The 13,094-nt window shown below is 41.2% G+C and overlaps 1 protein-coding gene and 1 pseudogene across 1 annotated transcript; both read left to right on the top strand.

Annotated features, from left to right (window-relative positions):
• The first annotated feature begins 1,711 nt into the window (after positions 1-1,711).
• LOC110302459 (cysteine protease ATG4B pseudogene) lies at positions 1,712-2,920 on the top strand (annotated as a pseudogene).
• Positions 2,921-8,000: 5,080 nt separating this feature from the next.
• On the top strand, positions 8,001-12,843 carry Xcr1 (X-C motif chemokine receptor 1). Its single transcript, XM_021171209.3, has 2 exons — positions 8,001-8,079; positions 11,583-12,843. Exons 1-2 carry the CDS (start codon positions 8,064-8,066, stop codon positions 12,581-12,583), a joined length of 1,017 nt encoding a protein of 338 aa, XP_021026868.1. The 5' UTR covers positions 8,001-8,063; the 3' UTR covers positions 12,584-12,843.
• Positions 12,844-13,094: the final 251 nt, after the last annotated feature.

Below are 13,094 nucleotides of genomic sequence, written 5' to 3'. Positions count from 1 at the left end.
TCATAATACTCACTCTTCAATTAGGAATGTGGCCTCTGTGACATTTCATACTCTTGGGCATCAAAGCAGTTCACAACTGTAGGACTGTTCTGAACCAATGCAGTCATAAATTGAGCAGACCAGGATTGAACCAGCCCAACTCTCCTAAGTCAGGAGATGTTGCTTCTCTTTCCAGTCACAACCCTAGTGCCTGTGCCTCTTATACCCCATGCTTCACCCACTCGGAACCACTTTGTGGCCCAGAGCAAACCTTCGTGCAAGAGTGACCTCCACACTTGTCATTTTTCCCCTCTTCCATTCACTTGTCTTTTGATGGTCCTTTAGTATAAGCCTCACACCAAGACGTTTACCCTGTTTCTCCAAGGCCTCTTATAGCACTTAACACACTGGTCCTGAACGTTCTGCTTCCACACCAGTGAGCCTGTGAGCAACATAAGGATAAGACCCCTGTTCTATCCTTTTGAACCACCGTATATTTGTATTTAAACCAAGGACACATGGATAGTGGTAGAAGAGAACATTTATTAAGAAAAAGGGAACTGCCGGGCAGTGGTGGTGCATGCCTTTAATCCCAGCACTTGGGAGGCAGAGGCAGGCGGATTTCGGAGTTCAAGGCCAGCCTGGTCTACAGAGTGAGTTCAGGACAGCCAGGGCTACACAGAGAAACCCTGTCTCAAAAAACGAAAGGAAAGGAAAGAGAAAAGAAAAGAAAAGAAAAGAAAAGAAAAGAAAAGAAAAGAAAAGAAAAGAAAAGAAAAGAAAAGAAAAGAAAAGAAAAGAAAAAAGGGGAACTTCCAAGGAATAAAGAGTGCCAATGCTGGGGAAAAGGTCAGAGGACCAGTGAAAATTGCTGTCCAAAGGATTGGCATACTTACACCCCAATATAATCAGCTTTTGGGTTGTTCACATAGTGTAATTTTTTTCTGGGCATGCAGCTTATGTCAACTTTATTGGGGAGCAGTTAGTTTTCCTCTCTGCCTCCTGGCTTTTTTTATGCTAATTTTGACCTCAGTCTTTGTCCTACTTTCCACCCTCAACTTCCTGCTTTGCATCTACCATGATGCAAGTAGGACTGTGCACTCACTAGGCAGTTTTCCAACTCATTGACGTACTGATTTGTTTAATCCTCACAACTCCGTGAGATTGGTGCTGTCATTACCTTTAGTTCAGACAAACTGAATTGCCAAAATTACATAAGCACAGAGTCCTGGAGTCTGTGCTTAACCTTTTGAGAATTAACTCTAAATATGTGCCCTTAACTCTCTTTTGTTTGGCTTCTTTCTCCCACACTTTCTCTTCTCTTGGATCTGGATTGGGCCCGTGACTCTGTCATAGCCTCATGTAGTGACAAGTGATGACTATACCACAAGATGATCCAAGTGTGACTGTAGCTCTCCATTTTCTATCTCAATTGGCCTATACTTGTCTCTGTATCACAGACATGCCCTATACTTGATTTCAAATCAATCCTCTTCCAGGAATCCTGTTGCCATTTTTCTTCCACCCATCCATATGTGCTTGAGGAGCAATGGCAGAAAAAGAAGTGAGCTACTGCCACTGAACCATAGTCTCAGGACAACTTTAGCAGATGTTCATATTATCTCTTCTAGAGTTCCTGCACCAGGAGAGGCCTTATGCTTCTCAAATGTCTGCTTAGTTTTGCTGCTATCATAAAACATAAATACTCAAATATACTGTCAGAGCAACAGCACAGTCAGTCGGCAACCAGACAGGGAAGATGGACACAGACATATGACAACATATGATACTCTCCGGTTTGCTGAATTTGAAGATTTCCCTGAAACCTCAGAGCCTGTTTGGATTCTGGGCAGAAAATACAGCATTTTCACAGAGAAGGGTGAAATCTTGTCTGATGATGCATCCAGACTTTAGTTTACATACGGAGAAACTTGCCGGCTCTTGGGGGAACTGGCCTACTTCAGACACAGGCTGGGTTTGCAAGCTTCAGTGTGGACAGATGATCTTTGCCTGGGCCCTGGTATGCCAGCACTTAGTTTGATATTGGCGATGGGCTCAGTGGAAGAGACAGCCTGACAAATACTTCAATGTCCTCAATGCTTTCCTCGACAGGAACGGCAGCTACTATTCCACTGTTCCATCCACCAGATCGCACAAGTGGGAGTTGGCAAAGGCAAGTGTGGGGGCTGAACACTGTTGCCCAGGTCCTCAAGAAATTTGCTATATTCGACACATGGAGTTCCTTGGCTGTTCACATAGCAGCAGTGGACAACACTGTGGTGATGGAGGAAATCAGAAGGTTATGCAGGGCCAGCCCTCTCTCTGCTGGGACTGCTGTACTTCATACGAATTCAAAGAGGTACTGTAATGGGTTCCCTACTGGAGCTGAAGTCATGAACAGGCCATTGGCTTGGAAACCACTAGTGCTTCTCATCCCTCTCTGCGTGGGACTGACAGATATCAATGAGGCCTATGTGGAGACACTGAAGCACTGTTTCATGATGCCCCAGTCCCTGGGTGTTATTGGAAGGAAGCCCAACAGTGCCCACTGCTTTATTGGCTACATTGGTGAGGAGCTCATCTGTCTGGACCCCAATGCCTGCAGATCCAGCCTGCAGTGGATCTGACTGACAGCTGCTTTAACCCTGAGAGCTTCCACTGCCAATACCCTCCCTTTAAGATGGACATTGGAGAGCTTGACCCATCCATTGCCATGGAATTTTTCTGTAAGACTGAGGAAGACTTTAACGACTGGTGTCAGCAAGTCAAAAAGCTATCTCAGCTTTGAGGTGCCCTGTCTATGTTTGAGTTGGTGGAACAGCAGCCTTCTCATCTGGCCTGCCAGGATATCCTGAACCTGTCCCTAGACTCTTCTGATGTAGAGAGACTGGAGAGGTTCTTTGAATCTGAGGATGAAGACTTTTAAATCTTATCCCTCTGAAAATCCTAGGGTTGGAGGATAGCATCCGTAGCCCTTGTTGGGGTGCTTTGAGAACCCAGACCTGCCTTGGGCACTCAGTGTCACCGAATTCCACCCACCCAGCCCATGCCTGCCAAGTGCTGTTCACCTGTGTCACCGCTCTGCTCATAGACCAAGGACTGTGGTGCCTGGAAGCGCAAAACAACGAAGAGCCTGTCCTGTCCGCATGAAGTTGCTCATCAGAAGGCCTAGTCAGATAGAGCAGTGGGTCAAAAGCTTCCAGAATTCTCCCCTCGACACTGCCAGCCCTGGTCAGCACATCAGCTTTAGTTCTACTTTCTCCTGGGTACTGTGGTTTATTTGAAATTAAAGCCCTGTTTGAAGTCGTTGAATAAATAAATAAATAAATAAATAAATAAATAAATAAATAACTCTATCCAGAGCACCCACAGGGCTTAGTGAAATCCAGGAGGATTTTACAATGAAAGAGTATCTTGGCAAGAAATACCACAAAAATTACCCTGTGCAACAGATGAGCTAGAGACCTAGGACAATGAAGATTCCCAGGAATCTATGAAGGTAACCCTAGCTAGGATTCCTAGAAATGAGGGTATGAAGCATGATCCAGTCATCTACTGTAACCAGGCAAGACTTCCAATAGTGGAGGGATTGGAATACCAACCCAGCTACAAAACCTTAGACACACAATTTGTCCTGCCTACAGGATGTGCAAGGGTGGAGCAGAATTTAAGGGAAGGGCCAACCAATGAGTGGCCTAGCTTGAGACTCATGTTATGAGAGGGATCTCACTGTTGACACTATTGATGATATTCTCCTATAATCACCTAGCATGAATATTGTCAGAAGGTTTCCCCCCAGCAACTGTTGGAAGCTGGTGCAGAGACCCACAGCCAAATGTTGAATAGAGCTTGTGGGAATCCTGTGGGCGCTAGAGGGGTCAAGGACCACAAGAAAACTTAGAGTCAACTAATCTGGGTCCATGGAGGCTCATAGAGACTGAACTGCCTACCTGAGAGCATAAACGGGACAGACCTGGGACCTCTGCATATATGTAGCATAGTGCAGCTGGTCTTCATATGGTACGCCTAAAGCAGTAGCAGGGACTGTCTCTGAGTATGTTGCCTGTCTTTACCCTCAGTGGAAGAGGATGTGCCTAGTCTTGCTACAGCTTGATATGCCAGGGATGGAGGGAGGGGGAGCTGTGTTCAGAATATAGAGTGAATAAATAACTTAGTCAATAAAAGAGAGGAGAAAGGGAAGAAGAGAAGGAGAGAGAAAGGGCAGAGAGAAAGAGAAATTTTGTTGGAAACCAAGATTGAGGGGGTGACTTGTGGCACTCTGGTGGATGACCCTAAATTGCCAGACCTTAGCTATAAAACAGGTAGGCTTACTCTAATGAAAGCCAAACTAAGGAAATTCACCTCTCTTACAGCCATGCCAAAGGCAAGTTTCTGGAATCAGCAAGGCTTGTTGGAGGCAATCCTCTGTGAGCAACTGAGATGCAGAGTGGGGGAAGGTAGACGCAGATTGAGGCTATTCCCCTAATTGACATTTCTTGTTTTATCTATTATTATGTGATAATAATATGTTCCATCAGAAGTTCCTTGGTTCCACTGAGATAGAAAATGAGGTAGTCCAAACAGCTTCCTTCTTGTGTCTGGTTCAGCAGAGAAAGCTGAGGATCTGGACTCAGACTCTCAAACAGCCATGGCTTCATCAGCATAGCAGTGTGAACTGAAGTTTCCAGGGGGCGGGGGATTGGGGGAACACCATACCTGTGTAAAGATTCCTCAAGACTGATTGATTGACTGGTTGGTTGGTTTGCTATTTGATTGATTGATTAATTGATTGATTAGAACATCTGTGATTGGAGAGAAAAATTACCAAGTCTAGGTCTAAATTATCTTAAGCTACTTTGCTACTCTTAATAGTCATTCATTGCCTCCCTTTGTGTTTGTCCTAACAGCTATCCTTACAACTATTAGAAAATTATTTTTGGAATGTACTGACAGACCCCTAGCTTCCAGCAACTCAAAGGCTAAGAATGCAATCAGATAGCAGCTATAGCCTATAGCAGAGACTTCTCTACTTTGCTGTTTTCACCAATTCATTTGAAAGGTGTCTTTATTTATAATATTCTTTGTTCTCTTATTATAAAAACTTCATGACACTGTTATCACACTGGTATAACCTGATATCTATGTTCCCAGTCTATAGTTACTCATATTAATCTCCAAAATAAAATATTTTTCATTCTCTTTGAAGTGAGGTCTATGCTTTGTGTCAACACTGGCCTCACATACATAGTGGCATCAAGTAGATAAATTCATAACTGATGGTTTAGAGCACCAAGAGAATCCAGATAGAAACTGTAATGCTTTTTATAACCTAGAACTCTCAGAATGTCTCTCTTACAGACTATTGGAAAAGCAAAGCATTGTAAACAGCTCAGATTCCAGGGCAGTGGAATTAAATCTTGTATCTCAATGGAGGGGTGGTAAAGAATTTCCAACCATGGGGCAACAAGACATCACAGTAGATAAAGGAATTTACAACCAAGCCTGATGTCAATCCTTGGGTCCCACAGGGCAGAAGAAAAGAATAGACTTCTACAAGTTGCCCTTTAATTTTTACACATATACCATATGACATACATGTGCACACACATGCATGCACATGCACACACACACATATGCATACACAGATGCAATAAAAAATAGCAAAGATTTTTAAAGATCTTGCCATGTTGAATTTCCTACAGTGTAGTGTAGCAAGGAAGCCCATGTGTTACTGTGAGATTTTTACTCTACACATTTGTGTTGAGTTCTTGAAAATATGTGCCATCTATGGTCCTATGCAATAAAGACATGCATACACACACACAGAGGGCAGAGAGGAGAAATGAGTAAGACAACTTCATGAACAGTATCTCATAGAAAGAGTAGTCTAAAATAGTTACATTCTGCCTGGCATATAATAAGAACTCAAAAATGTTGGCTATGACTCATATACAAACTTTGCCATAAACTCAGCCAGTGGCTTTGCTGTCTAGTTTTATATCAACTTGATACAAGTTATAGTCATCTTGGAGGATGGAACCTCAGCTGAGAAAAAAATGCCTCCATAAAATCTGGCTGCATGCAGACCTATAGGACATTTTCTTAATTATTGATGGATGGGAAAAGACCCAGCCCACTGTGGTTGGTGCCATCCCTGGGCTTGGGTCCTGGGTTCTATAAAGGAAGCAGGCTGAGCAAGTCAGAAGAAGCAAGTCAGTAAGCAGTACCCCTCCATGGCCTTTGCATCAGCCCCTGTCTCCAGGTTTCTGTTCTGACTTCCTTCAATGATGGACTATCAAGTGAAAGTGTAAGTCAAATAAACTGTTTCTTCCCTAGCTTGCTTTTGGTCACAGCAATGATAACCCTAACTAAGACAGTGGCATTACCCCTATAATACCAGCATGGAGGAGAGAGAGGCAGTGTTAGCAGAAAATGTAGGTCCCTTTTGCTAGTTTTTAGCTTCATTGATAAAAGAACTTAAGAAAACTTGAGAACAGTTTTAGGATTTGAGAGAAAAAACAGCAGGGCAGCAGAATTGTAGCTTCCAGGGACTCAAAAAGCCATGCTATTTGAGTTAAAGATCAGGAAAGCAGGCAGCCTCAGCAATAACAGTTGGCAAGCAGCTGCAGGGTAGGGTACAGGAATCTTTAGAGAGAGAAAGTGAGAATGTCCAGAGGGAAGTGAAAAGAAGCTAGGGGCCCGTTCCTCTTTTGCCATAAGAAATAGGAAATAGTATGTTCGCACTGCATACTATGTGATATTAAAGTCACTATGAAAGTCCTTTACCTACCTAGCTCTGATCCTGGACATTGAGAGCTAAGATTTTCTTAAATCAAACGTCAAATTCAATGTGTACAGATTGAAATCTAGAGGGTTTGGGTTTTTTTTTAAGATTTATGTATTCTTATGTGCATTGATAATTTTGGCTTGCTTGTATATCTGTGTGAGGGTGCCAGATTCCACAGAACTGGAGTTACAGACAGTTGTGAGCTGTCATGTGATGCTGGGAATTGAACCAGGTCCTCAGGAGGGCAACCAGAGCTCTAAGCCATCTCTCCAGCAAAATCTGAAGGCTTAAACTCAAGAATCACAGCTGAGAGTCTGGGTATCCATTAATTTTTCACAAGTAATAAACAATCTGGTGCAATGCTTCAAGTTCTGCACACTAGAAGCAGTTTCTCTTACAGTTGTCCTTTGGTAGAGGCCCAGACAGGTGTTGTAGTACTTGAGTTGACACATTTTGGTAAGTTCCTTTGTATCATGCAGACAGCAATCTGGAAGCCAGAGACCCCTGTGAATTCACCACAAAGTCAGGCCTAAATGCTGCTCCTGGAGCTCCCAACACCAGAGCAGTACCTTTATTTGGGGGTTATTTGTCTGGATGTTTAGACAAAGTCTCCTTGTAGCCCAGTCTGGCCTTCAGTTTACTGTATAGATAGGCTTACCTTAAATTCTGGTCCTCTTACCTTTATCTCCTAAATTTTGAGATTACTAGGAATGTACCACCCACCACACCTAGAAAGCAGCACTGCCTTTGATGTGACAATATGGCCACATCTGGTCTCATTTTGCACAGGATTGCTGCACAGAGTCACGTATCTTTCTCTTTTTTTTTTTTTTTTTTTTTTTTTGGTTTTTTCGAGTCAGGGTTTCTCTGAGTAGCCCTGGCTGTCCTGGAACTCACTTTATAGACCAGGCTGACCTTGAACTCAGAAATCCGCCTGCCTCTGTCTCCCGAGTGCTAGAATTAAAGGCATGTGCCACCACCATGCCCGGCCAGAGTCACGTATCTTGTTGAAGTTAGTTAGACCAAAAAGATCCCCAATCCATAACTAAACAGTGTTTTAGAGCTTTATAGTTTAGACTAGAGATCCTGTATGCAGCTCATATTGAAACCAAACATAAGGAAACATTTAAAAAAAAATCTTTAGCTCCAAAATTTCATCCTTAATGAAGGGGAAGTTTGAGGCCAGCCTAGACAATTTAATAGAACCTTTATCAATCATAGGGTTGTTACCTATGTGAAACTCTAGCACTGGAAGAGATCAAAGGAAGCACAAAGCGTACAGACGTGAAACAGTGACATGGACTCAGACTCAGGTGAGTTCCTTTGCATACATTTTAAACTTATAAATTTTTTTCTTCTTTTAATAGCCAGCATCAGTGTTCTGAAACTTTGGTGGTCACTGGAACCACTTAGCAGGCTCATAAACCTTAAGAGTTCCGAGGCTTGCCTCTGAGTCTCAGATTCCTTTTATCTGAGCTTTCCCAAGGATTTGTACTTTTAGAGAAGGCAATCTAGGTACCTTTCTTTGAATAGAATAGTTATATGTTTTCTTTGTTGAAAGAAATGGAAGTGTTTGATTCCAAGTTGCTATGTAAGTTATTATTTTTGATGGCTGAATAACTTAAAAGTATAGTTTTCAACCTAAATTATCTCATGGGCCAAAAACTAAATTCACTCCCCTAGAGTTAAATCATGGGGCTGGTGAGGATAGAGGACAGGAAAAAATGGAAGCCAAAATCCTAAAATATGTTAACATAAAATAACTTCATTTTAAAGAATACAAGCCTTTTTCTTTGTGCCAAATATGAGTGACCATGACCCAGTGCGTGGAGTCAAGTTATCCTGAAAGACCTGATGTCCTGGGGACAAAGATAGATAATATTTTACTTTTTGAGACAAAGTCTCACATAACCCAGATTGACCTCAAATTCACTGTGTTGCTGAGGCTGGCCTTGAGCTCTTAATTCTCCTGGAATATGCCAATACATCAAGCTTTTACATGAACTTTTACAGTCACAGAACAAAAGAGTGCCATAAACTAAGGTCTTGACTAAATATACGGCTATATGTTCAGGTAGGCAGCTACAGAAGGACATAGGGATTTCCTATACATATCTGACTGAGATGGTGTGACCTTCTCTCAGCATAACATAAATGCTCAATCCAGGTTGAGCTATTACGTCAAATATAGATGTTAATAGAAAATGGCTATTACAACACAACAGTTAACTTTGGCTCTTATTTGCAACATTCCATCTTGCCACAATCACAAAACCCTAGTAATCCAAGGACAAAGAGTCATTAGGCTCCAATACACAGAGAAGTTCAGTTCACTACTTAGGGAACTGTAATTTGCCACCTCTCTCCTTAGAATCCCAAGTTTTCCTAGCACAAAACAGGATTACCTCCAAATTTTCCATGAAAATGGACTGGTTTAGTGGATATAAAATGTCATTTTTGATTCTAACTTGTTGAAAGCTTGTATTGAGAATGGATGTTAAACTTTGTCAAATACTTTTGTGCATTTAACAAAAAAGATAATGTAGGTTTTATTTTTTTTAATCTGTTAATAAGGTGACCTAAATTGCTTAACATTCCAATATTTAAGCAACTTCACATTTCCAGGACAAACTTATTTGGTCATGTTATACTATGTTCTAAAATATATTACTGAGGCCAGAGAGATGGCCAGGAAGTAGACATGATATTGGAGTAATAACTGAGAGTTTTACATTTTGATTTACAGGCATCACTCAGAGAGGGGGAGGAGAGAGAGAGAGAGACAGAGACAGATACACAGAGACAGACAGACAGAAAGAGACAAAGACAATGACAGAGAGACTGAGAGACTGGGCCTAATTTGTGCTTTTGAAAACTCAAACCCTGCTCCCAGTGACACACCAACTCCAATAAGACCACACCTCCTAATTCTTTGAAACTCTTCCACTAACTGGTGTCTAAGCATTCAAATATATGACCCTCTAGGGCTACTCTCATTCAAACCACCACAGTATACAAGCCACTGTTTTTCTTTATCAGTTCATCAGTTGACAGATAATTGTTGGCTTATTCTGAACAGTGTTATAAGAAACATAGATGTTCAAGTATCTCTGTATCATAGACTGAGAGACCTTTGGGTATATACACAGGAAATCGTCATGTGGTAGAAGAACCTCTATAATGATTTCCATAGTGCTAAACCACTTTACATCCCACAAGCAGTGATAAAGGTGCCTCTTTTCCCATACCCTCACCACCATTTGTTGTTTTTATAATAACAGGCATTCTGACTTGAGGGATAAAATATTAATATGGTTTTAATTTTCATTTCTCTGATCCCTAAAGATGTTAAATATTCTTTATGGTCTTGGTCATTTGTACTTCATCTTTTGAGAACTGTCTTTCATTTCATTAGCCTATTTATTGATTTAATTGCTTGAGTTTTAAATTTTAATTACTAAAAATTCTTTGTATATTCTATTATTAATCTTCTGTCAAATGTATAACTAGCAAAGATTTTTTTTCTCCCATTCTATAGACCATCTCTTTGTCTGATTGCTTCCATTGCTATGCAGAGGCTTTTTAATTTCAATCTATCCCACTTACCTATTCTTGTATTATTTTCTGAGCTACTGGAGTCATTTTCTAAAAGGGCTCCTATGCCAAATCTTGAAAAATCTTTCGTTTTCCTCTAAAATTTTCAGAAATTCATGTCATACATTAAAGTCTTTAATCCACTTTGAACTGTTTTATATTGGGGTTTAGTTTATTTTTCTATATGTAGATAACCAGTTTTCCCAGCACAATTTGTTGAAAAGGCTGACTTTTTAACACATATGTTTTGCTACTTTTGTCAAAAATCTAGTAGGTAGCTATAGCTGTGTGGGTTCTTTATCTATCCTGCTAATCTGCATGTCTTTTTTTTTTTTTTTGCCACAACCATGCTGTTTCATTATGACACAACACATTTTTTAAATAAAGAACAAAACAGAAAACCCTGGCTGACTTCAAACTCATGATATTCCTAACACAGTTCCCCAGTAGCCAAATCATAGGCATTTACTACCACCCCCAGCTTATTTCAATTATAATATTTGAGAAGCTCAGGCGATTTCTCTAATTAATTTCCTCAAAATACAAGAGTATAGAATTTTGCATTGCAGTCTTAGATGTTCAACTTCCTGGTTTTATAAAGCTGAAAAGTATTTTCACTAGACTGAACCACCATCCTCCTATCCTATGAAATTTTTTTCAATGAAAGCCTGCTGTGATGATCTATGCAGTTTATGAAGAGAAAATAAGAGAGAATAGAGAAAGTGATAGACAGAAAGGGAGGGGAAAGAGAGACAGGGAAGACAAAACATTCTCTAGACATTTATTGAATAACTGAACAAATGAATCTGGGAACTTGAGCCCTTTTGTCAATAAGAAACTAAGGCTAAGAAAGGTTAAAAATTTTGCACAAGGGCACAATAGTGGGGTCCACTTTGATTTCAAGCCTTTCAATCTAGTTCCACTTCTCTTTTCTCCTACATTTACTGTGAGCCTATCTTAAGACTTCTCAGTGCCAATTTACCAGGAGAAATGGGGCTTGTGACAGATGTAAATCAATGTTGTGTGTCCTTAATCAAGAAAAGTCTTTCTACAGGAAAAAAAATGTTCCTTAATGACTTTATGTAGTAGCCCAATTCTCAATCTTGTTAAAAATAGTTCACTAGTGAAATCTGGCCCACAGACTTTACTTTTTTGCAGCAGGGATAATAATGATCCCTATTCCAACTATGTGGATTTAAACCCAACATGTCTATCATTTCAGATGCTCTCAGTATCCCTGCATCCTGGGTCCAGATGGAGTCCTCTACAGCCTTTTATGATTATCATGATAAATCGAGTCTTCTATGTGAGAACAATGTCATCTTCTTTTCCACCATCTCTACCATTGTCCTGTACTCTCTGGTATTTCTCCTCAGCCTTGTGGGTAACAGCCTGGTTTTGTGGGTCTTGGTGAAGTATGAGAATCTAGAGTCACTCACCAATATCTTCATCCTCAACCTGTGTCTCTCAGACATGATGTTCTCCTGTCTACTGCCTGTGTTGATCTCAGCACAATGGAGTTGGTTTCTAGGTGACTTCTTCTGCAAGTTCTTCAACATGATCTTCGGCATCAGCCTCTACAGCAGCATCTTCTTCCTAACCATCATGACCATCCACCGATACCTGTCTGTAGTGAGCCCCATCTCTACTCTGGGTATCCATACCCTCCGCTGCCGTGTGCTGGTGACATCATGTGTGTGGGCAGCCAGCATTCTGTTCTCCATCCCTGATGCTGTCTTCCACAAAGTGATTTCCTTACATTGTAAATATTCTGAACATCATGGGTTCTTGGCCTCAGTCTACCAGCACAACATCTTCTTCCTCCTCTCCATGGGAATCATCCTATTCTGTTATGTACAGATTCTCAGGACTTTATTTCGCTCAAGGTCCAGACAGAGACACCGAACAGTCAGGCTCATCTTCACCGTCGTGGTAGCATACTTTCTCAGCTGGGCTCCCTACAACCTCATTCTCTTCCTGAAAACTGGAATCATCCAGCAGAGCTGTGAGAGCATTCAGCAGCTGGACATAGCTATGATCATCTGTCGCCATTTGGCCTTCTCTCATTGCTGTTTCAACCCAGTGCTTTATGTCTTTGTTGGGGTCAAGTTCCGCAGACACCTAAAACATCTCCTCCAGCAAGTCTGGCTGTGCCGGAAGACATCCAGTGCTGTTCCCTGCTCCCCTGGTACCTTTACATATGAGGGACCCTCCTTCTACTGAGAGGAGAGGTTGGGCACATGGAGATGACTAGAGGAGGTGAAGAAAGACAGGGAGAAGTGGATCGGGAAGGAAAATATAACAGTGAAGATACTGCAGAGGTGTGGAGGAAAGACATGATACCTATGGGAAAGTGGCTTCCAGCTGGGCAATCCAAAGCAACACTTCCTGCACTCAGTTCATCATTTATTTTCTTACTTAGACATAGATTGCTTATTAGTGATGGTCAGAAGATCCTAAATGGAAGGATTTCTAGACTTTGGAAGGGCTTGAAGTTAATAGTATGTGCTAACTGCAGTGATGTTGCTGGTACATAAGGTTGCCCCAAACTATTTTTTTTTCACCTTGGTGATGGCTGACTCTGTGGTTCTTAGCAGCTACTGGAAAAAAAAAACCTGTCTTCAGGACAAGAATAATCACATCTTTAAATAAGTACAGTCACAATGAAATCTATACCATAAAATCCCACTAAAATGAATATGGTTCTGTATTCTGGCAACAGCTGTTAACACAT

The sequence above is a fragment of the Mus caroli genome, unplaced genomic scaffold, assembly GCF_978045245.1.
Source record: "Mus caroli unplaced genomic scaffold, Mus_caroli_1 scaffold_11, whole genome shotgun sequence".
Classification (NCBI taxonomy): Eukaryota; Metazoa; Chordata; class Mammalia; order Rodentia; family Muridae; genus Mus; species Mus caroli.
Note: the sequence above shows the minus strand (reverse complement) of the source record. Positions and strands in the feature narration are given on the sequence as shown.